This window comes from Phodopus roborovskii, unplaced genomic scaffold, assembly GCF_943737965.1.
Source record: "Phodopus roborovskii unplaced genomic scaffold, PHOROB, whole genome shotgun sequence".
Classification (NCBI taxonomy): Eukaryota; Metazoa; Chordata; class Mammalia; order Rodentia; family Cricetidae; genus Phodopus; species Phodopus roborovskii.
In genome coordinates, this window is record NW_026126418.1 from 61,739,778 (window position 1) to 61,765,694 (window position 25,917).

A 25,917-nucleotide genomic window follows, 5' to 3' on the forward strand; every position below is an offset into this window, starting at 1 on the left:
AAGTTTTCCTTGATGATTTTGTTGAATATATTTTCGGCACCTTTGAGCTGGGCTTCCTCACCTTCCTCTATGCCTATTATTCTTAGATTTGGCCTTTTCTCGGTGTCCCACATTTCCTGGATGTTTTGTGTTAAGGATTTATTGGATTTATGATTTTCTTTGGTCACTTAATCTATTTCTTCTAGCTTGTCTTGTGCGCCTGAGATTCTCTCTTCCATCTCTTGAATTCTGTTGGTTATGCTTGCTTCTGTACTATTTCCAGCATTCCACATCTTCATTATCCATTCTTCGATTGAGGGGCATCTAGGTTGCTTCCAGGTTCTTGCTATTATAAATAGTGCACATAGTTGAACATATGTCTTTGTTGCATGGATGTGAATCCTTTGGGTATATGCCTAAGAAGGATTGCCGGGTCCTGTGGTAATCTAAGTCCCATTTTCCTGAGGAACCGCCATACTGAGCTCCAAAATGGTTGTATGAGTTTGCACTCCCACCAGCAGTGGAGGAGTGTTCCCCTTTCTCCACATACTCTCCAACATGAGTCATTATTGGTGTTTCTAATTTTAGCCATTCTGGCAGGAGTAAGATGGTATCTCAAAGTTGTTTTGATTTGCATTTCCCTGATAGCTAAGGATGTGGAGCATTTTCTTAAGTGTCTTTCAGCCTTTTTGATTTCCTCTATTGAGAATCCTTTCTTCAGTTCTGTACCCCATTTTTTAATAAGGTTATTTGGTGTTTTGTTGACTAGTTTCTTGAGTTCTTTGTATATTTTGGAGATCAGCCCTTTGTCAGATATAGGATTGGTGAAAATCTTTTCCCAGTCTGTGGGCTGCCATTTGGTCTTCTCTACTGTATCCTTTGCCTTACAGAAGCTTCTAATTTTGAAGAGGTCCCATTTATTAATTGATTCTCTCAGTGTCTGTGCCCCTGGAGTTATGTTCAGGAAGTGGTCTCCTAAATGAATTTGATCAAGGGTATCTCCTACTTTCCTTCAAAGACGTTCAATGTGGCTGGATTGTTGTTGAGGTCTTTGATCTATTTGGACTTGAGTTTTGTGCATGGCGACAGACATGGGTCTATCTGCAGTCTTCTACACACCCTCATCTAATTGTGCCAGCACCACTGGTTGAAGATGCTGTCCTCGCCCCATTGTATAATTTTAGCTGTTTTGTCGAAAATCAGGTGATCATACGTGTGTGGGTTAATATCAGGATTTTCAATTCGATTCCATTGGTCTACCTGTCTATTTTTATGCCAATACCAGGCTGTTTTCAGAAGTATAGTTCTGTAGTAGAGCTTAAAGTCAGGAATGGTGAGGCCTCCTGAAGTACTTTTATTGTATAGGGTGGTTTTAGCTATCCTGGTTCTTTTGTTTTTCCATATGAAGTTGATTATTATCCTTTCAAGGTCACTGAAGAATTGTGGTGGGATTTTAATTGGGATTGCATTGAATCTGTAGATTGCTTTTGGCAAGATTGCCATTTTTACTATGTTTATCCTGCCTATCTAAGAGCATGGGAGATCTTTCCATTTTCTGGTATCTTCTTTAATTTCTTTCTTTAGAGCCACAAAGTTCTTATTATATAGGTCTTTTACTTGTTTGGTAAGTGTTACACCAAGATAGTTTATGTTGCTTGTGGCTATTGTAAAGGGTGCTGTTTCTCTGATTTGTTTCTCTGTGTCTTTGTCGTCTGAAAAAAGTAGGGCTACTGATTTTTTTGAGTTTATCTTTTATCCTGCTATTTTGGTGAAGGTGTTTATCAGCTGTAGGAGTTCCCTGGTAGAGTTTATTTGGTCGCTTATGTAAACTATCACATCATCTGCAAATAGAGACAGTTTGACTTCTTCCTTCCCAATTTGGATCCCCTTGATCTCCTTTTGTTGTCTTATAGCATTAGCTAGAACTTCTAGTACGATATTGAAGAGATATGGAGAGAGAGGGCAGCCTTGTCCTCTTCCTGATTTTAGAGGAATTGGCTTAAGTTTCAACATCAGTTTGATGTTGGCAGTTGGTTTGCTGATTATTTCTCTTATTATGTTTAGGTATGTTCCTGTTATCTCTGACCTCTCCAAGACCTTCATCATGAAATGGTGTTGAATTTTGTCGAAGGGTTTTTCTGCATCTAGGGAGATAATCATATGGTTTTTCTTTTTCTGTTTGTTTATATGGTGCATCACGTTGATAGATTTTCATATGTTAAACCATCCCTCCATTCCAGGGATGAAGCCTACTTGGTCATGGTGGATGACTTCAGATTTGGAATGTTTTCCTCGATGATTTTGTTGAATGTAATTTGGCACCTTTGAGCTGGGCTTCCTCACCTTCCTCTATGCCTATTATTCTTATTAGGTTTGGCCTTTTCATGGTGTCCCACATTTCCTGGATGTTTGTTGTTAAGGATTTATTGGTTTTATGATTTTCTTTGGTCGATGAATCTATTTCTTCTAGTTTATCTCCTGTGCCTGAGATTCTCTCTTCCATCTTTTGAATTCTGTTGGTTATGCATGTGTCTGTAGTTGCTGATTTTTTACCCAGTTTTTCTATTTCCAGCATTCCTTCAGTTTTTGTTGCCTTTATTTTTCTCTATTTCTGTTTTCAAGTCTTGAACTGTTTCCTTCACCTGCTTAATTGTTTTTTCTTGGCTTTCTGTACTTTCCTTAAGGAATTTGTTCATTTCTTCCACTTTTTTGTTTGTTTTTTCCTCCATTTCTTTAAGGGATTTTCTCACATCTTCGTTGAGGGCCTCTATCATTTTTATGATGGTAATGTTTAAGTCGTTCCCTTCTGCTTCCTCTGCTTTGTTGTGTTCCGTTTTAGTTGGTGTAGATTCCCTAGATTTTGGTGGTGTCATGCTTGTCTTTCTGTTGTTAGGTGTTTTCTTGTATTGCCTTCTTCCCATAGCTTCTTCCAGTAGGTGTTGGTGGGTTTCCCCCTCTCTCTATGGTACTTCCCTGGTGGGCTTATGTGAGTCTGAGATTCAATATCTGTAGCTCTGTGTGGTTCAAGCTCTCTAGGAAGTTTCTCCTCAGACAGGGACCCAGGGATGGGGTCAAGGATGAGGATCCAGTAGAAGATGCCAGCAGGTACTCACAGTGGTCCTGCAGAGATAGGTGTATCTCTGGGAGGGGCTTGCTACTCCAGCAGAGGACTGGAGGTGGGGTCAGAGACCAAGCAGGTGGAAATTATGGGTGGTCCCGCATGGATAGGCAGGTCTCCTTGTTCAGAGTTGCTCTGAGAAGTCTCTGAAGTAGGGTGGACTGTTGGCTCCACCCTATGTCCCAGTGCTCAACCAGAGCAGCAGGACCGCGGGTAGGGTAGGGCACAGGGTAGGGGGGGCAGGCTCATTGTGGGGATGGGTGGGGTGTATGAGAGCTCCAAGGGTGCTCTCGATGGGGACATGAGCAGCAGGATCAGGGGCCAACCCAGGGAGTTCGTGCGGGGCGAAATTTAAAATTCTTATAGTATCTCTGATTTATTACTTCCTGTACCTTTCAGATATTTACAGAAGGACCTTACAAGGCATATTCAGGCAGCACCAAATATATTTAGTGGTTTCAAAACAGACAGAGAGACCACATAAAGCTGTGATTGAAAAATGGTCGAGGATAGAGAAAAAAGTGAAACATAAAGAGGGTGGACAGATTAAACCAATAACTTTATAACATTATATGAAATGTGTGAAATCCTCAATAAAATGTGAAATACTCAGAAATATTGTAGATATTTTTAGAAGCCACTGTTCACATTTATTCACTTGTACTTACATTCTTTTGCTTATGTAATTTGTAATTTCTACTATTCTGTAGATGGCTTACTCTGTTACAGCATTCTGGCATTCAGTTAAAACAACAGCATATGATTAGTTGTGAACACAAATCATATTTTAATCTTTGTGATGACAGAGGGTCTATCATTTGAATAACAAAGCATTTAAAATAAAAATGAAAAAAATTATTAAAAAGCACAGCACATTATAAAGATCTTTGGTTGCAGTTCTTTTTTTGTTTGGGGTTTTTGTTTGTTTTGTGATACTTCATTAAATAGATTGTCAGTTGGAGAAATTCATTTGACTTTAATTATATGATTACTTTCTTTCTTGTTCTTACACTTTTATAGATTTGGATAATGTAGAAGGCATTGCAGTAGACTGGATTGGAAATAACCTTTACTGGACAAATGATGGTCAAAGAAAAACCATTAATGTGGCCAGGCTGGAGAAAGCTTCTCAGAGCCGGAAAACATTGCTGGAGGGAGAAATGTCTCATCCCAGAGGAATTGTGGTAGATCCAGTCAATGGGTATGTAAGTCTGCATGTAAATATATATATATATATATATATATATATATATATGTATGTATGTATGTATGTATATAATAAAAACAGAAAAAAATACATTGAAATAAATAAAATAAAAAATTTTTGAACAGAGAATATGTTACTTAAATATCTAAAAATAAGCACTATATTAGACAACATAACACTAGGACAAGTAATCATCATACAGTCAGAGACTCTTTTGCTTAAACTTTTAAGCTAATGAAATTTTCTGCCCACAAAGATTTCTTGAAACATACATTTCACATTGTCTAAATCCACTTAAATCTAAATTTCCTTGGTGAAGATGAAGTGGTAAAAGAGAACAGGATGATAATAGAACTTTGAATTTTGTGTTTTATCTTCAGTGAAAGGATGGACATGGAGGTGGCAGGTTCACCCTCATTTTAAAGAGGTTGGTCTTACTTATGTCTGAAAACTGGTTTAAAAAGCAGTGGGTGTAGGCATGGAAGTTTGTGGAACAAGTCATTCAAGTAGTGGCAATAAAAAGGAAGCATTAGCAACAGGAAATTTCATTCAAATGTTTGGAAACTTAAGTAAAATACTTTTAGACTGAGAACTTTGTTTTCTTTTGTTCTCCTATAGCTCCAGCTTTTAAAAGTACACAGGGTAACTCAAAATTCACTGCAGAGATACTCTTCATCAAAAGTATCAGACAATTCTAGGATCAAAATAATTACTTTCTTTAATTAAAAATCCAAGCAACTTACACATATCTATAGAAACATGGAGTGTAATAACTATCCTTTTATAACTTGTTGCCTATATTCCCTCAACAACATATTTGAAGATTTGTAAACATGCTTTTAATCAGTTGCTATTATAGGATTTTCAATTCCTTGCTATTGAAACAGAAGCCTATGATGAAAGTCAAGCTTTCCCCAAGGAATTTAATGCCCTAATTAACAGGAATTAGTCTACTTTCCCCAGCCCTTAGTTGGTTTTGTTTTGTTTTAAATAATAAACAAAAAGAGGGGAATGTGAGGTAAAAGGTTTGAAAAGTCTGAACCACTTCTAGGATTTAAAATCTAACAAAACCTATCAATACTGAGCATAAAATCCCACCAATTCCTGGGCTTTGTTTGAAATTTCAACAATCCCTGCCCTAGCAATCTCCTCTTTGGAAAACTCTGACCCCAAAATAAATCCTACATAAACCCTGTCTCCTGCTCAGTTTCCGGTGCCCCTCCCTGATCAGAGGCACCCATCCCCCCCCTGTGTCTCTTCCAATACATCTCTTGTGGAGGTTTGTTCTACAGCATGACTTTGTGGTATTAATTTACCTTCAACTGCCAGGATACCTTTCTCCTCATTCCTGTAACACCTCCATTGGGGAAATCTTTCCTCTCAGACCTTTAACATTTCCACTGGTTAAGCCTTTGCCCTCAGTAATGTAACACAAAAATCTCACATATATATGGCTACCAGACCAACATTGCCTGTTTAACTGTTTTTAGAAAAATGTATGGATAGTCATGTTGAGCAAAATAAGCTAAACTCAGAAAGTTAAATGCTACTTTATCTCTCATATGTAAAATCTAGATTTAAGTGTGGTGTGTGTGTGTATGTGTGTGTGTCTTAAAAGTAAAAATTAAAAAATTATATTATTTGATATTTTTCTGTTTAAAAATAAACTTAAATACTGGATTGATTCACAAAAAAAAAAAAAAAAAAATCTTCATTTGCAGTGTCTAGACCCGTGTATCTTAGATAGGGAAAACTTTCTGGGTATTGAGATATAGAGAAATGACAGACACAGAAAATCTGTGATCAGGCAGGCTGTGTGCTCTGATCCAGCCTCATCTATAATGACAGGGAACCTTAGTGTTTTTATTATGTGCATCACAGAAGGAGGGCTTATCTAGTGCCTGTAGGAGGTCTTTGTGGCTACAAATCTCTGTCCATAAGCAAGGGGATGATAAAGCTGCTTTGGGCCAGTTTGTGTACACTCTGATCCATTGTCTGCAAACACTCATAACTGACCAGAGAAGAAGGCTTTGCCAATTTTGAGCTATATGGGGAAAGCTTTGCCAATTTCCCATGGGTACAAAGCCTCAATCCTTTCCAAGGCCATAACCTTACCAACAATACACCTTCATACAGGACTTTACTGACTTGGGGTTTAATTCAATCCTTACAGAACAGTAAAACAGTAAGCATCTTCATTAGATGTGCGAGTCATTACAGGCCTGTGTTTTGTGTGTGGGTGAATGCATATGTATTCATGTGAACACGTTTATAACCGTGAATCAGAACAAATAGCTACACCTATCCACAGGATACAGTAAAATGTGTATTTCATGATCAACAGGAAATGCTAAAGGGAAAGACTAAACCAGTTTCAAAAATGTGTAATTTAGTAATAAGAATAAAGCTACATTTTATACATGCTGATTTGTATAAATAAAATGAAACATTTGTGCCTGATCATGGTATTAATTAGTTCCTAAGTTGTCACCATGATAAAGGCCCTTGTAGGGAATGCAGAATAGAAAAGGTACACTGACATCAATAAGATTAATACTCCATCCAGGCTCAACAGGCAATCAAAATAATTCTCAGCTGTTAAAATAATTTGAAATAAAACTTAATTGATATAAAATAATAGAGGATATAGTCTCATCGTTAACTTATCAGCCAGTCTGAACACTGGTAGAATTCTTAGTCAGGCTATAAAATTTCCCCAAATAATGTCAGAATTTCCTCAGGATCCACACAAGGGAGGGAAATGCATCAGGAGGGTATTCTTAAATCCCCCAGCTTAGATAAGCATTGGGTCTTTAGAGAGCTGTGTCTGGGATGCCAAAATGAAAATCTACTTTAATTAATAACACAGAGCTTTCACATGACCCTAGAACAACACATATTGTGTCGTTTAACCTTATTCATGAGGGAATTGGAGCAGTAGCTCCAGGCTCACTCTCCCACTGATACAGCTTACATAAAAGATTCGTTTTTAAAAGGAGGTGTTTTGTTTGAGATAGAAATTAATAGCTCAAAATCTCAAGGTCAGTCAACCTGCTGTTATTAAACTTATGTGCAGTTAAATCATCTTTTGTGGATTTGGGGTAATAGCAAGCAGCAATAAAGCATAGGTAATTTGCATCAGGAAGACAAATTGGATCTTGCCAAATAAAGTCAGTATGACTGTGACCTTTAGAACAAAGGCAATCTAGTTGCCTATCTAAAAAACCTCTAATTTATATGAATTAAATTAAGTTTGGAGTCCATCATTAACTGTGCTGTGGGTTCTCATGTCACCTGCTTGCCTTCTAATCATTGAATCAATTATGCATTTTGTGGAACAACATATAAAGTACCTACTACATAAAAAAATCAGGGTACAAAGAAAATAGATATTTGGAATTTACCACTGCTCCAATTATTGTATTACATAAGCCTCCATGGCTGTTGGAAAGTTTTCTGTGATCCTTTTGGGAATGGTAGCTGGTAGTAGGTTTTCTGTGGTGAGCTAATTGGTATGTATAGTGACCTTGGCTTTCCTAGCTTCCCAGATGTACCCTGGTTCAGAAAAATCAGTGTTTACATAGAAGCTATCAGAAAGCAATTGTTATATTGAAAAACCAAACCTGAAGAGTGCTCTCTACAGGGTGGCTACTGGAGATAACAAAATACGCTCTTGTTTCTCATGTCCTAGTTGGATGTATTGGACAGACTGGGAGGAAGATAAAATAGATGACAGCGTGGGAAGGATTGAGAAGGCTTGGATGGATGGCTTCAATCGACAGATTTTTGTGACTTCAAAGATGCTGTGGCCAAACGGCTTAACACTGGATTTTCACACCAACACATTATATTGGTGTGATGCCTACTATGATCATATTGAAAAAGTATTTTTGAATGGAACTCACAGAAAGGTAAAAGATAAGTGTTGCTGTTTTTAACCCGCAGGCTTCTTCTTCCAAAGAGCCTTGTGTTGTGTTAAAAATACTTTCAATTTTATTTTTACTCTTCTGTGGTGGCTGCCAATAGTCTCCATGGGGTGGCTGAAGGAGCTGAGTATTAAGCTGTGCAGCTGGCACTGGCCTCCAGGAGGCCAAGCCCAGCTCACTGTGGTATGCCAGGATTTGTGTTTTTTTGATTTTTTTTTTTGTTAATGTGTTGTTGTTATTTTTTGTTTGTTTGTTTATTTTTTATTTATAAAAATACTCTCCTAGTAGGTAACAGCACTGATTTTACAATGCAGCTTTTCTTCAGTAGCAATGGCTTTACTGTGACCAAGCAACCCCTCTCTATTTGAATATGTTCAATATTTGCAGCTAAAATTTAGACAAAGTAATTATATTGCATTCATTTGAGTAAAGAACTTGGGGATAGCCAAGGCTATCCAGTGCAAATAAATGTGAACTTCCATATTTTATTTTGATGAAATCTTTGTTAAATATCTTAGCAATGTAGGATAATACTGACAATTATGTAGTTGAGAGGAAGACAGAGCCATAGCTGACAAAGTCATCACCTTGCTGCTTGGTCTTCAGTCATCAACAACCTAGAGCCCCATGGAATAACTTCAACTTTGAGGCAAAAGATAAAGAAAGAGTAAGCTAGATGTTTTCCAAATATGTCCTTGATGTAAGTTCCTTTCTAGATCTGAATCCTAAGTGGTGGACTCATTCTACTGAACAAAATTCTTTTTTGAGAAGTCAATAGTGCTGTTATCAGTTTGGTCATTGGTTATAACAAATGATACACAAATATTTTCCAAGATTAATAAAATTTATTGGCATGTAGCATGATGCCATATAATTCACATGTATTAACTAAATAACTGTGCTTCATTTGAAGATGTTAGAATATATATTATTTATATACTATATATATAACATAGTTTGTTATATATAACTATGTATACCATATATAGTACTCCATTATATATATGTATATATATATATATATATAAAAAACTATAAATTCACTATACAAAGTATGGTATAATGTATTTAACTATGTGTACCATATACAGTATGATATATAATATGTTAATATGTATATATACACATATATATATAATGCACACATATATGCAATATATTGCATAGATACTTATATCTTCAAAGGATATCCATAATGTATATAGTTTTATGGTTATCATTATTTAGGCTCTGGTATATCTTACTATTTTAGAATATCATAAATTAATTGGAGGTTTCAATCAAAAGAAGCACAATTGCCATGTGTGGTTTGCAACTTTAATCCCAGCGCTAAGAAGGCAGAGCCAGGTAGAGCTCTGGAACTTTGAAGCTGGCCTATTCTACAAAGTAAATTCCAGAACAGCCAGAGATGTTACACAGAGAAACAGTTTTCAAAAACAAAACACACAACAACAAAAATAAAACAAGTATCAAATAGAATCATAATTTCAATTTTTATTTCTAAACTATATTTACAAGTTTTGAATATCGGTTGTAAGAAAAAATTGCTTTTCTAATAACATGCAGTATGATTTTATAAGTAATGAAAGGTAAGAAGTGTGGTCATATTGGTGATCTAGTACATTTCCTGTCTATCATCTCCATGTAAAAGATGGCATGACTGTTCTCTTGATTCCTCAACTTCAACAGACAGAAGGAAATTAAATAATACAACAACACAATTAAAATTTAAACTAATTAGCAAGTCATATCTATGTACAATTGAAACCTATTTCTTGTTATTTCCTAGATTTCTTCAGTTTTCCTTAGCTCAATTAACCTAGAACATCTTTCCCATTCACATGGCCATTGAAACATTTAATTTCAATTGATTATTGAATGAAGGACATGGGTGTTTTTATATTCATGACTATGAGTTTGTATGTGTATGGGTACACCACTTAGGATTCAGATCTGTGCACAGAGTAATTTTTTAGATTAACTTCCATCCAAGGGAATAATAAGTATCACAAAGAAGATAGAAATAAATGGGAGCAAAGCCATTTTAATGTTGCAGTGGCATTTTTGAGAGAAATTTTGGCAGTTAAGTATTAGCAATCTCCTACAAATTGCATATGCCCAAAAGTAAAACAAAGCTCACATTGTAAAAGTCTCTTCTGTAAATCTAAGCTGATAAAATATGAGTTAAGACTATAACTAGATTGTTCTCTGGTATAGTTATATAAATATCATTCACTTAAATAGTTATGTTTTTGAAGATAACCTTGATTTATGCAGTACATTTATGTTTATTTCATATTTTACAGATTGTTTACAGTGGGAAAGAGTTGAATCATCCTTTCGGATTATCACATCATGGGAATTACGTGTTCTGGACAGATTACATGAATGGTTCCATTTTTCAACTAGATTTGATGACTAGTGAGGTAACATTGCTGAGGCATGAAAGAGCACCCCTGTTTGGGCTTCAGATTTTTGATCCACGAAAGCAACAAGGTATAAAAAACTAAAAACAATTTTCCAACATTTCACATATAATAAGACTTCACTATAGCAAGTTCTATTTCACAATGTTGGTGGTTTTTATAAAAAACAAAAACATTGCCAGCTCACTGTAGATTCTTAAAGCTTGTTATCTTGTTATCATAAGAATACATTTCTTGTTCTTAAGCAGCCTGAGTGAGGAACTCAGGTGATTCTGCTCAAGAGAAATTGAGGTTTCCCAAATATTTCTTTTTTCACATCATGTTTTGTGAAAGAAAAGCCCATCCATGTATATGCCATCTAAAAAATAGTTGGGTAAGCAGTGAGAAAAACTTTCTTACACTGAAAAGAGGACTTGAATAATTAAAAAATAGATGAATTTCACATGCAGTCTTTATTGACAAGTCTGCTTCACATTGTCTGGTTAGGTTCTGCACGTATTTAAAAAAATATATAAAGATAAAGTGGAACAACCCACCACAACAGCCACATCTCATTAAAATCAGATAGCATTGTTACATTTTATCCTCATGAGTTATTAATATTTATTATGCCACCACAATTACCATGATTCATAACTTAGATAGTAAGCACTGAAAACAACTTAGTAAATGATATGGTAGATGTTTTATGATTTTTAAATAGTTGTCATTCCTTTATCATGTAGATATTTTTATAAATCTTTAATGACCATGCATCCCAATAAATTTAATTTGAATAAATTGCACCTTAATTTTCTGATCCATATCTTGTCAGTAGGGATTTCAGTAACATCAGGCTTTGGAAGGTGTTTGCATTAAGGTAGTTACCTTAAACAGAACATCTCATTCCTGAGCCTCAGCTGTCCTCCTTTATTAACAGTACTCTATCAGAGTATCACAGACAAATCAAGTGCAAAGAATGTTAAATAATAATGGCTAATTCTTGATTAAATTATCTTTGAAAAAGGACAAAATTGATATTATTTGGGCTATTATAAGAGGTGAAGAATGAATAATAGAAGGAGAAAAATTGCTGGAGAGAGCAATTCTCTCCTCTCATTCATACCAATCTCATAACTTTTGCTGCACACATTTTGTTTGTCTGTGTTATACAGGAAGTGCTCCTTTCTCCCTTCCCACTGCTTCCCTTCCTCCTCTCCCTTGTTTGCCATCTCCTCAGGACTGTACACTGGAATTTGTTCTTGCTAGGCAGGAGCTCTTCCACTAAGTCCCTTCCTCTCTGTAGAACCACCTACTCTAAGTATCATTTTTCAACTCTCTTTAGCCACAATTCATTTTTATAGAGTTCATAGACCATAATCTTCTAGTTGGTATAGAAAGTTAGTTATCAAATTCAAATGTCTCTTCACAATAAAATGGACTTGGGCTTAAACACTGACTTTTGACTTTGGAATTGTGAAATGTTTAATGTAAATCAGAAATCCATCCTTTACCACATTTCTGTGAGGATCAAATAATCATTTGTTACATTACAAATAAATCTCAAAAGACCTAATACATATGAGACATATTACATCTTTTACAGAGTGATATATAATAAACGGTGTGTCTCAAACAGAGCAGTATATCTTCTTTTTGAAAATTCCTGAGATTATAGTGAATAAGTATTGACAATGGATAAAGAATTGCTTTTATAAAATTTCTTTTACCATTGTATTTCAAGAGATCATAATTACTCAGCTCATTATGAATGCTCATTTAGAAATGATTATGTTCTGTTCTACTTAGAGAAAGTGTTGATTCCAACTGATGGATTACTTTTACTAACTTATGTGGACCAATCAATTAGGTCAGTTTCTATCTAATCATCCTATATCTAATGATCGGTCCATGCAACTGTACCAATTATTGAACCATAGTACATTCATTATAGAAAGAATTTCTACTTAGTAGCTTTGGATCCAAGTCAGTCTCATTGATTTTAGATAATCTACAACAGGTATATATTGTTTTCCATCTTTAATTGTACTGATCAAGACAATTACAAAGTAAAAGTATTTAAGATTTTTAGATATAGGCAACTTATTTTATAGTGGTGTATTTTTCTTCCAATTGTTCTTTTTCTTTTAAACTATTGAACATAAGATGATTAAATTTTGTAAATACATGGGAAATGATATATTTAATGTCCTTACTACTAGGACTTTTAAAAATATTTTATTTTATGTGTATGAATGTTTGCCTGCAAAAATGTCTGTACACTATGACCATACTTGGTACCCGAGCAGACAAGAAGAGTGTTAGCTCTACTGAGACTGGAATTATGGGTGGTTGAAAGTTATCATGTGGGTGCTGGGAATCAAACCTGACTCTGCTGCTAATCACCGCTAATCAATATTTTCAGCCCCATGGTATCTATACTTTATCTACAGGGTAAAACACAGGAACTCAGTAGACAAGCAGATCCCTTGAGAGTAGGCTGTACCACTATTATTTTCTTCCAGTTTAAAAAAAAATGTTACCAATCTCTTAGAACACACCTTGTATTCATATAAAGTCCCTCACAGAAGCAAGAAGGGACAAGACTTCCAGAGCATAGGGGAAGTGGGGGAGCAGTTAATGGAGAGAGAAGTAGGAGAAAGAGAGGGGGAGGAGAGGTAAACACATGCTACTAGGAAGATTGAGTCAGGGTAAGAATAGAAGACAGGAGAGGGAGAGAGGAAGAGAGAGAGAGACAGACAGACAGAGAGAGAGAGAGAGAGAGAGAGAGAGAGAGAGCATAAAAGAGGGAGCCAATATTGGTTTGAAGATAAAATTGAACACAAAGAAAGGTTTAGAGACCTACAAGACTGCCACCAACTAACAATTTGAGCTTCTGTGGAAAGGCTACCATTAATGCCCTTCCAGGATAGTGAGATCAACAACTAACTTATCCATGGAGCCCTCATCTAATACCTGTTGGAAACAGGAGCAAACACCCATACTTAAACACTGAGTAAAAATAGAACCCAGATGCAGAGGGAGAGGAGAAGACCAGGTTGCAGAAACACAGAGAGACAGCTGACCTGAACAAGGAGGAGCTAATGGCCCCCAAACTGATAGCTGGGAAGCCAGCCTGGGACTGACACAGGCCCCCCCCCCCCCGAATATGGGTCTCAGCCAGAAGGACTGAGCAGTCTAAGGGACCTCAGACAGTGGAACCAGGATGTATTCCTGGTGCACAAAAGGACCTTGTGAACACATCCCCCATGGAGGGATACTGCTTTAACCTAGTGACAGGAGAGAAGTCCTAGTCCATACTTCAAATGACCTATCAGATCTACATGACCCCACCTGGATGGCATTGCCCTACATATGGAATTGGGGTGGTGGGATGGGAGGGGGATGGTGGTCAGGGTGCATGTGAGAGGGAAGAGAGGGTAAAAGTGAGAGAGGGAGGGAAAGAAGGAGGGAGGGAAGGAGCGGAAACTGGGATCTACATGTAAAATTATAAATTAAATAAGAAAAAAGTTAAAGCCAGTTTTAAACAAAAATGTTACATAGCTAGCATCCAATGCATGTCACCACCTATCCCCGTCTTTCTTGCTTTCTCTTCCTCCCCCTCTTTGTAGCAACCCAAGAATACAGACAAAAGTTTTTGATATATGTATGTATATGTGAACTGTATTTTAATATATTATTTACATATTCATATAAATATACATAAATAAAATAGAGCAGCAATTAGTGTGTGTTTGTGTATGTATGCATATGATATTGTGTATGTCCAGGTATTCTCACTGATTCTGTAGCATGTGGAGACTAGAAATAGATGTCTGGAAGTAATCCCCAATTGTTCTCTACCTTATTTTTTGAGGAAGAGTCTCTCACTGAGACTGTGTAATGATCTTGTATTGATCTCCAGTTCCAGTTCCTAGGTTGGTTATGAGAGAAGCCCCCAGCATTCTCATGCCACTGTGCCTTTATTTTATTGTTGCAATAACAGCCCACCAGAACTGGCTTTGTGTATGTTCTCTGGGAATTGAAACTCAGGTCTTTGTGCTTATGCCTCTGCATCATAACCCTACCTTTTTTTGTTTGTTTGTTTGTTTTTCACTATGTAGCTAGGCTATCCCTGAACTTGACATCCTCTAGCCCAAGAATGTGATTGAAAATGTGAATTATTCCACCGGGATGAAGCATATGATTTATTTCTTTTAAAGTGGTTGTTTTTATTTTGTTTGATTGATTATTATTGTTGTTTATTTTAAGATAAGATCCCTTGTAACCCAGGTTGACCTTAAACTTCTTCTGTAGATGAGGTTGACTTTGAACTCTTACTCTCTGCATGTATTTCAAAAGTTCTGGAATTAAGATGTATACCACTAAGTTTGGGAGCATTACCTGTTTGTTGTTTTGTTTTCCTGTATTTATGTCAACAGTATTTTTTTTTCATTTTCATTGTTTTAACACAAAATTTTCCTTGAATCATTGTGTAGAGACCTGAAGTCATATCTCCAGCATTCAAGACATATAGTATTTTTCTGATGTGTGTAAGTGTGGATTTAATAAGTCTGGGGTTTATAACATGGCTAGAAGAATCACATTAATCTCTCCACAAACTCCCCATTTTAAAGAAAATTATCATAGAAATTACTTACAAATATTATCTAGACTCTTCTATGTTGTTTTCCTTTTTCCTTAATATCATTACACAACACATACCCACAGAGTACTACAAAGTAGTTGCAAAACAAGCTAAATATAAGCATAATCAACTGAAAATATAATTCTTAAAGGAAAGGAAAGGTATGAACCTTTTAATCCTTTCTTTATACCAAATGTTTAGTCACCTTCTCTGAAATAATCAAATATGAAATGCAGGATAAATCTTGACACCAGGGTCTCAGTTGGTTTGGTTCTTATCTGTTGTTTGGAACAATCACAATGTTCAGGATATCCTCTAAGTTATAAAATAGAATAACACTCCACTACATATAAAAACAAAATCCAAATGTGAAACTTTCCATATGTGGTAGAGGTACTTGTAAATTCACATATGCTAGAACACTGAAAAACAAATAGTCCTGAAAGATTATAGAAGTCAAGATTTATGTTGAATATTATTTTTAAAAAATCAGAATCAGAGAAAAATAAGACAGGCAGATTAATTTCTACTGGAAACATATTCCACTACCTGGTAGAAAAAACATATGATGGGGATTAAATTGCTAAGGTCCATAACATTGAACTATTAATACAGAGTTGCTAAATGTTATTTGAAACCATATGAGTCTGAATTATTGTTTGATGGAGATCATAATATACCTTTAAGCTTTCTTCCCTAGGCAGTATATTCACTGAACATAGTTATATCAGTAAATTAAAATGAGAATGAACAGCACATTCATCATGATAAAATTGTTTTATAACTGTATGTATACTCACATCTATATCCACTGTGTATCCATAGATTTATTGCCCTCATATCATAGAATCACTCCTGTGTCTATACCTATGTATGCTCTCAAATCTGTGCCTACATGTATCTCTGAACTGACATATATCTAGACACATGTGTGACACATGATTCTACATTTATCTATGCACTCAAACATAAAAATATATGATATGTATTTTATCATACATTGTAAATGATACCTGTAAATGCAGCATCTATCCATTCCTTATACCTATCTCTGCACCCCATGCACACATACCTGAATTTATATCTATCCCTGTACCACACTTCCATCTATAACTGTCTTTGAACTCAAAACTGTACCTGCATCTATGTTCATGCTCACACATGTACCCATATATATCTCTGCTCACACCTTGTATTTATATTGAAAACAGTTGCTCTGTAATTCATATTGCTAACTCAAAGTTTTACTCATTCATGTATTCATGAAAAACTCTGTGACACACAAAATCCATAGTACTAACTGTGGAGGAATCATGAACGGGAAGAAAAGACAATGTGGCTTTGAAGAAATGCAATTGGACTTGACAATTCAAATTGTGGTCAATGCAGCTTTATTAAATATTTGAACATTTAAATATATTCACTTCCTAAGTAATTTAAAAGTTTATGTTGTAGTAGTGCTTGGTAGTTGTTTTTCTTTGTTCATTCAATTTTATTTCAGCTTGTGCAAGTAAATTAAGCAAAAGAATTGATTTAAATACAAAAATATTGAATTTTTATTCATAATGATGAAGACTATTAGACAAAGTAAGTTTAATAAAGATTATTTCCCATTTTTAGATGTCAGAAACATCATTTGGACACTTTAAATATAGAGTGATCCTTCCTACAACTGATATAAAATCAAATAAATATATTAATGTTTCTATAATTAGATTAAGTTGAATGTAAATATGAGTTAACCATCTATGAGAAGAATGGATTTTGTGTACTGTGACTACTACTATATTACTGTCAAGTTCCATATTTTTCACAACAAATTTGGAAAAAGTCAGTATGTTTTGCATATAATTTTATGAATTATCTTTAAAGATAGAATTTCAAGAATCAATATCATTAGTTCTGATGGAATATATTCTTAAAATAAAATAAAATTGAAAATAGGCTGAGCCATTAAAATATAAACAATTTTATGTTCTTCCAATAAGAGTTGTAGAATTGTTCATGTTAATTTAGCTTTGGGGTTTCTATTATAGCAGTACAAATACTAATTCTTCCTTTTCAGAATGGTGCATTCAAATTGGAGGAAAGTTTTTTAAACTATAATGATAATTTATTTCAGAATATGAAAATTTTTTATTCTATGTATGTCATGCCATTGATTTACATAGTTAGCAAAGATCTACAAAACTCTATGTAAGCTGGTTCATTTTATTCAATGGTTTGTTTTTTCTTACTGACTCAGTAATATATGGCCCCAAATATCATTGAAATAATTTTAATTTTCCGAAACTGGGTTCTACTAAATTTGAATATACAATTTATTGCTGAACATATTGTGAACACAGAAAGGAAAGGGTACCTGAGTGTGCTCTAAAGTTTTTCATGCTTATTCCATAATTATGTAATGCATATATTGACATCTGGAAGCTGCATAAAACGTTTTCACATTTCCTAGCAGAAGAAAATATGAGATAATTTTCATTATCATCTGAGCCCACAAATTGAGTTCCTTGCTTGCATTATTTGCTACCTTACCTTTGAAGCATGGTTTATATTTTTTATGTTTGTAATGAATTAAATGTACTTTCCATAAAACTAAAAGAATTGGTAATAAACTATAGGTTAGTTCTTCTGATCTGATATGTATTCATAGGAATTTATAGTATTCAGTACCACTGTGTAAGAATTGTCTCCCCTGGCTCCATGAAAATCCCGCTCCTCTGGGCTGCAGTGTGATAGCCCCACATGTGGTTTCAGTTGCAGTATTGGTACTTTTGCACGAGCTACCAAATTGATCTTAGCCATTTATTACTAATGGTCCAAGTAAGTCTTTGTCTTTGGCCTTTGGTCTTTTACTTTTAAAATAATAAAAATTTTTATTTATTTTTGACATTGAAAATTGAAGCATGATATAAGATGACATGATAATCACACTGACAAAGTGCTTTTGCAGTTTTATGGTTCTCTCTGTAAAGGTAGACATAAAGCCACAAAGCTAAGCAACCTGCTCCCCCTCCCCCTCTCTCTCACTTCCTCCATCAGTCCCCTCTCTCTGGACATCTGCTTTTGTCTTTCTTTCCAGACTGTCACTCTAGCCTCTCTTCTTGGGTCTGTTCTGTTACCCAGACTGGTTTAGAACTCACATCAATCCTCTTACCTTAATTTCCTGGGAGCTACAGTAGAGGCAAAAGCCACCACAGCTTGGATATACATTTTCTCAATTGACAGTCCTACTTGCAAAAATAAATGATATCAAATCTGTAGTTATCTAAAGTTACTTTGTTCTAGCTACATGTCTATAAACGTCTTATCTCCAAATTCTTCAAAAATGTCCTTGGTGTTGTGTATGATTCAACATAGGCTCCTCTCATGCTAATGAATTCCTTTTAAAATGTCCTCTCCTGTCTTCCTTCAGTGTGTCTGTTCCCTAAGTCTCTAATCTGCCACTTCTTCTTTTGTGTGCTGTGACTTTTCCCAGTATCCCAAACTTCTTGGGGCCCTCAGCACAATGGTATGCCAGCACACTCTTATCACCAGGGAACAAGTCAGTCTCCCACATACTTGCTTGTTCAATGTGGTCTCCATCTACATTCTCAGAGACATGCTCTACTTTTCAAATATTCATGCCACCCTGCTTTGAGCATAACCTAGGGAACTGTCCATGATAGACCAAAAGCTATCTTCCTCCTTGCTCCTGGTACCTAGAAAATGATTGCCTGGCACACAGTCCTTCTCCAATCAGCTTGCATAATCCTCTTACCTGTGAAACCAATATATATTTTTAAATGTTCTGACAGCCATTTCTATTCAGGAGGAATGCTGACTAAACCCACAAAAGTGAACTATATATCACATATCCATGCACATAATATTCCCATGTATATTTCACTGGAAGAAAGTACTCTTGAAAGCTAAATTTGGCAGTACATTCCTGCAATTTTAGCAGTTGGGTATACAAAAACAAAACAGGACAGAGAGTTAAAAGGTAGCTTGTGTTATATAGCCTTAAATATAAATGATATTTTAGAAGTTCCACGGACTTCAGCCTTGCTGTAATCAAAGGTCTGTGACAATTTCCTTTCCTTTTCTCTGCAGGTGACAATATGTGCCGCATAAACAATGGGGGCTGTGGTACACTCTGTCTAGCCATCCCAGCAGGCCGTGTGTGTGCTTGTGCTGACAATCAACTTTTGGATGAAAATGGTACAACGTGCACATGTAAGCTTCATTGTCTCTGACACTCATTGTCTGTGTGGCTTTTGGGAAGATCAGAATTATGATACATCAACAGAACTGACATCACAACTGGAAAGAAAGAGCTGTATAGCTGCTTAGAAAGGATCATATCCTAGCATACACAGTGGCTCAATTCCTAGCATATATAGTGTAATGGGAATGGCAATATGCTGCATAGCCTTCTGTCCTTCCGTACTGGTTAGTGGACAACTTCAATGTGTCAACGCCACAGGAGCAAATCCTTCATGTTCTACTAAACTACACAGTCATCAGATGCAGCTTACAACACATTGTTGTAGGTGCATAGGTTAGTCCTAAAATGATATTAAATGAATTGGCAGCTCAGATATGTGTATTTGGAGGTAAAGTACAAGACTAATAGCAAAAAGGAGACTTCTAAGGAATCTATAGACTAAAATAAGTGAATTAATTGGATTGATTGACTTGTACTAAAGACACTTTTATTGATTTTTGTCATATTCTTCAGTTTACTGTCCATATTATTCCAGAGTGAATCTTAAAAGTTCTTAATATCTCAATTTGTATTCCTTAAGCACTGCTAGAGCCACAATCATATGCATGTATTTAAATGAAAATAAAAGTTTCTGGAATGATTTAAAATTCAAAATGTGTTTCAAGGCTCTCCAAAGAAAGGATGCAATAGGATTTATGTTTGTATGTATGTGTAGATGTATGTAGGTGTGTATGTGCATATACATGCAGAAAGATGACAGGATTATAATAAGGAGTTGACTGATATCCACGGAGTTGAGAAGCTTTAAGATCTGCAGTCCTCAAATTGAAAATATAGCATAGCATAGGTGAAGTGTCTGTCCAGTGAGACTTCAGAGTCAAGTTTCAGGAATAGAAGTTTTAGTTCAGATGGATGAGGGAGGAACTCTGGACATGCAGAGGTCAGATCCATGATGATTTCATTTTGGAGCAGGATTCTCTATTACATTGTTTTTTGGCCCTGACTCACAATCCAGTGTCTGTTAATTTAGGTTCATTTTTGTTTAACAGGAACATAAGTGTCATATCATTTAATTAAATATTCATTGTAAATGATCCTTCAGGACTGAATTCTAAGTCATCTCATGCTTGATGACTGAACATGTGTGGTATATTGCTATAGATGCTTGTGACATTTTCAGTGTTTTCAATTCATTCTTTATTTTCTCATATGGTTCACATTCAATTTGTGTTATAGCTTCAGGCATTTGAAATAAAACTATGACCTAAAATGAATTCAAGTCAGTATGCTCAATGTCAGTATTATAAATTATAATTATTTGAAATGAGGAATTTAGCGTCTTACAATTATTCTTATCATTCTCATTTTCATGTTTTTCTATTGTGATGTAGTATTTCTAACCAATAACCAATAATATTATTTTGAATCCTCAAATTATTTATAAAAATTGCAGGGGGTTCTGGGAATACAGCTCAGTAGTAGAGTGGTAGCCGATGTGCAAAGTCCTAGGTTTGATCTCTAGTAATATATACTTTCCCTACATATGTAGCTAGTTACTTAATTAAACTTAAAAAAAATTATAAGATTTTAGTCCTAGAGCAGAGTTCTGCTGGTTTGTTTTTTAGTGTTCAAGACTTTAATAGTGATTTGTTTATAATCAGTAATACTGGAACATATATTAAGTTACATCTCCATGGAGAAAATATAGAGATGAATATTCTAAAAACATATGTATTCTATGTAGAATAGATTACTAGTGCCTTAAAAATGTCCAATTTTTTGGTGTTTTATGGGAGAAGCAACTCCTTTCTATATTAACTTTGGATAAGCAAAATTTCACTTTAAAAACCTTGACTTCAAAAAATAAGGTTCAAGTCTTTCTACAGATATGCATGCCTCTCCTCCAAGGTTGCATGAAGGAGAAATCCCAATGTATTACTGAGTCACTACACTATAGCATCTCATTCTTTGTTCTGGGTATTATATTTGGCCCGCCGTTTAAAAATAACAGGTAGCAGGCATTGTTTTGAACAGTTGAAATCTTTCACCTGGTTTCTTTGGGAGGCAAAATGTGCCTAGTTGGCATATTTGCCAGTGTAATATTTTTTACAATGGTTAATTTAGCATTGTTTTTCTATTCTATTGCTGAGATTTCTGCTATTCCAAATTAATAATTTGGGGATTTTAAAAAGATATAATGCAAACACACACACACACACACACACACACACACACACACACACACACACACCTACCTTTTAACCTACAACCAATGTTGATTCATCATAGAGCCTCTCTCAAGAATGGTAGCAGCAGTGAATAGACCTGTGTTTGGTTTTGCTAGATACAGGTTTATGTTCCACCTTTTTTACCCCAGGATGGAGAAAATTTCAGTTTCTAGTTAAAATTTTGAAGATGTCCTGGATGAATGTTTAAAACTATACTTCTTTGTATCAAACACAATTTATGTTCTCTTAGGAAACTATCTATAGAATGATCAGAGGCCCAGAATCTCAGAGATATTGGTGATCTTGTGAGTCTTTAGGAAATTATGGGGAGGTGCATTAATCAGATACTAACATCAAAATCATCAAAATGGCATGTAAGCTTGAGATTTTCTAATAAGTTCCTAAATTTGCATTATGGGAATCATAAGTATATGTGTAATTTACTTTCTAATCATATTTCCCATTTTCCTCATTCCTATGCTCAATATGGACGCAATGAATTATTTTTCAGTTATATCTTTATTAATATGAATATGGAAAATGATGATAGACTAAAATGTAACATTATTGTACAATAAAGTACTTCTCCAATAGTGTCTAGAAGCTGGTCTTTGATGTAAATCTAAACTTTATTTATTTATTTTTTTTAGTTTTAATATCATTTAACATTTAAATAATTTAATGCTAGTTACTTTTCTAATGTGCAGGTATATAAACTATTATTTTTTATTGTTCCCTAAAGACATCATTCAAAGCTTTCAAGAAAAAGAAACTTGTCATTTCTCTTTCTAAATGCAAATGTGACTGTATTTTCTTTTCTTTTCTTTTTTTTTCTATACTTTAATCCAACACACTGGCTTATGTAGTCTTCTCTTGCAAAAACTGCCAAACCAACCAATCACATAACATGTTCAGCCAGAGATACAACTATCTTAAAAAGGAACTCTGCCTGAGCATGGACTCCAGTGGCACTTAGAATAGACAAATGCATGTGTTTATTTCAAATGCCTCAGACATTGTTGTCTAGCTCAGTAAAAATAAAACTTTATTTTTTGGAAGGAAAATATATTAAAACTAATGTTGATTTCAAACCTGATGCTAGGAGAATCATTTTCATGTATTGTAAGTTCCATGATCACGTAATCACACACTGGAGTACTTGAAGAACATTTTCTGGAGTGTTGGTCTCTTTCTAGTAGATGTAATTCATAGATGAAGTAATGCAAATGCAATAAAGAAAAAATGGGCTTTCCTATTCTTTTCACACTGAAAAATGTCAAATCAGTAAATATATAATTTTTAAAATTATTTGTTGTACCTGCCTGTTAAAATTCTAGTCTTTATAAACATTGCATGCAAACTTACTGTGTTTCTTTGAAGCACAGCTTAACAACTCATATTTTAAAAGAAGACAATGTGTCTTTGTGTACATTATTCCAATTCCTACTTATCTAATAATAAAAATAAGGAGGACTCATTATATAGTTCTACTTATTTAGGAATGATAATCATCATTCCTAAGTGACAGCACATGTTAGTCAGAAAGTGCTGATAAGCATGCTACATGAAGTCATAGCTTTGAGAGAGCACAGTACAAAATGGGCAACAGCATTATTACATTAGCCTGTCATTGGTGTTGATTCCATTGGACTTCTGATTAGTTCAGGAAAGTTTATAGATGTGATGGGTCAACTGAAGTAAGCAAGCAATCTGAGTCTGACAAACAATGTAAGATGGTCAACCTGGTTGCAGTCATTCTCATTGAAATGAAACAAAATTGATGAAAAGCAGCTGGGCAACAATTAAGCTAGACTAAATACCAAAGATTTTTTTCTGTAATGAACTTTCAACTTAAAGTGGTTGCAGACAGAAAACATGCTCCCCACAGCAAACATTGGCATGTTACACAATTGGTTAGAAATTAATTGTATTGCTGTGTTTGGAAGAATGAAATGAGATTCCATCCTTACTCTTGTGACTCTTGTTAATCATGGCCAAATCCTCTTAGGACTAGAATTGACATCTGCTGTAGCATAACAAATTGGCACTCTCATATGCCATCCTAGAGCCTTCATCCAGTAGCTGATGGAAACAAGCAGACACCCACAGCTAAACAATAGCTGAACTCCTAGAATCCAGTTACAGAAAGGGAGGAGTGATGAGCAAAGGGGTCAAGACCACGCTGGAGAAACCCATAGAATCAGCTGACCTGAACAAGGAGGAGCTCTTGCATCCCAGTCTGATAGCTGGAAAACCAGTATAGACTGACCCAGACCCCCTGAATGTGAATGTTAGTTAAGAGGACTAGGCATTCTATGGAGTCTCTAGTAATGGGTCAGTATTTACCCTGAATATACGAATGGACTTTGGGAGCCCATTCCACATTGAAGGATACTTTCTCAGCCTAGACGTATGTGGGATGGCCATAGCCCTGCCCCAAATGATAGGACAGACTTTGAAGGCTCTCCATGGAAAGCCTCACCCTCCCTGGGGAGGAGAAAGAGATTGAGCAGGTGGGGAATGATAGGGGAGGATGGGAGGGTGAGTGAAAGGGGACTGATATATAAAACAACCTTGATTCAAATTTAAATAAAAAAGAAAAAACTTAAAACAAACAAACAAACAAAAAAAATTGGCACTATCTACCTCTGAGAACCACAGAATAAAATCTAGTTGAACAGTTGCAGTATGTGTTAATATTTCTCATGACAATTATGAGGAGAAGCAAGTAGTATAAAATTGAAAATGAAGTTATAATAGATTCCCTAAAACAGATTAGGCTTTAAAATGATGAGTTTTATTGTATAAATTCCATGGTCTTTTTGTTGGAGTAAAGAAGGTAATTCTTTGGCTTGAAATGAAAAAGGTCTATCTCTTCACTGAGTGTCATTCTCCAAAGAGCAACTTACCCTTCACAAAATAACAGTAACCCAGAGGCTAGCAATGCACCATGACGTGTCAGTGGTCCTCTGTGATCAGTGCCATCTTTTGGAATACCAGATATATTCCTTTGAGACAAATGGTGCTTCTCTGTGGAGAGCCATTTATCAGTTCTGCTGTGACAAGCCTCATGCCCTAGGAGATATGCAATCTAATGTGTAGTAAAAAGTTTAAGGAAATAAAAAAGTTTAGAAGTCCCATTCAAATAATTATTTATGTCTTCATGTACACAGAACCTCACAGAAGGTTATATTCTACTTAGTAGGCTGGCAGTTCAGAAGACCATTGTATCAAAAAAAAAAAAAAAAAAAAAAAAAAAAAAAAAAAAAAAGAAAGAAAGAAAGAAAAGAAAAGAAAAAAACTCATCAATCTCATCAGTCTGTCATAGCTGAATTTTTCATTGTATGATCTCATGAAACTGTGTGATAGGACAACATCCACTTAGCTACACCTTCAAGTTTTCCTTTTGATATACATTTGTGGGTTCAGGATATGCTGTACAATTCTTTGTTAAGAACAGATCAACTTATGGGAGGAAGAGTTGCAGAAAGAGCTCAGCAATGAAGAATCCTTGCTGTTCTTTCAGAGTTTATACCTGTCTGCCACTGTTACTCTATGGGTACCTGACCCCTTCTTCTGGAGTCTATGATATATACTAGGTCACACACACACACACACACACACACACACACACACACACACACACACACACACCAGAATACAAATATAAATATATGGGAAGAGTAAAAAAAAAAATAAGTTAAAGTTAAAACAAACAAATATATATATTTAAAAGGCTTCTTCCTTTACATAATGGGATTCTGGGTATTAATGCTGGCAATCATCCTTTTAATTTAAAAAAATCAAAACAGAAAGTGTAGAATAAATCCTTGAAGTTCCTGTGTTCTGGGGAGTCAGACACAGTTCTTTTGATTTTTCTCCCTCTAACAACAGTTTTTACAAGAAGCATGAAAAGTGACATTTTACACCAGGCAAGTCATAATTCATGCTGTGTCATTTCTGAACATGGTTAAACAAAAATGGTTATTTATTACTTTGTCAGTTTTCTACAGCTCAGACCATGTTGTCCAGGTGACAGAATTATACATTTGGTGTATGTTTTCAAATTCATGGTTTAAAGTACAGCTCTGCAGCAAAGCATACATAGAATTCTAGCACTTGCTAAGGTTCTGGAAGAAATTCACTGCTGTGCTAAGACAACCAAGTACTCTCCATATCCACGATAAGCACAC

The 25,917-nt window shown here is 35.3% G+C and overlaps 1 protein-coding gene across 1 annotated transcript in view; it reads left to right on the top strand.

Moving 5' to 3' along the window:
- Window positions 1-25,917, top strand: part of LOC127221897 (low-density lipoprotein receptor-related protein 1B-like) — a 229,393-nt gene that overhangs the window by 163,335 nt on the left and 40,141 nt on the right. Inside the window, exons 8-11 of the mRNA XM_051183850.1 lie at window positions 4,118-4,298; window positions 7,996-8,215; window positions 10,537-10,726; window positions 19,382-19,504. Of these exons, the coding sequence (XP_051039807.1) occupies window positions 4,118-4,298; window positions 7,996-8,215; window positions 10,537-10,726; window positions 19,382-19,504 (714 nt within the window). The remainder of the gene's footprint in view (window positions 1-4,117; window positions 4,299-7,995; window positions 8,216-10,536; window positions 10,727-19,381; window positions 19,505-25,917) is intronic.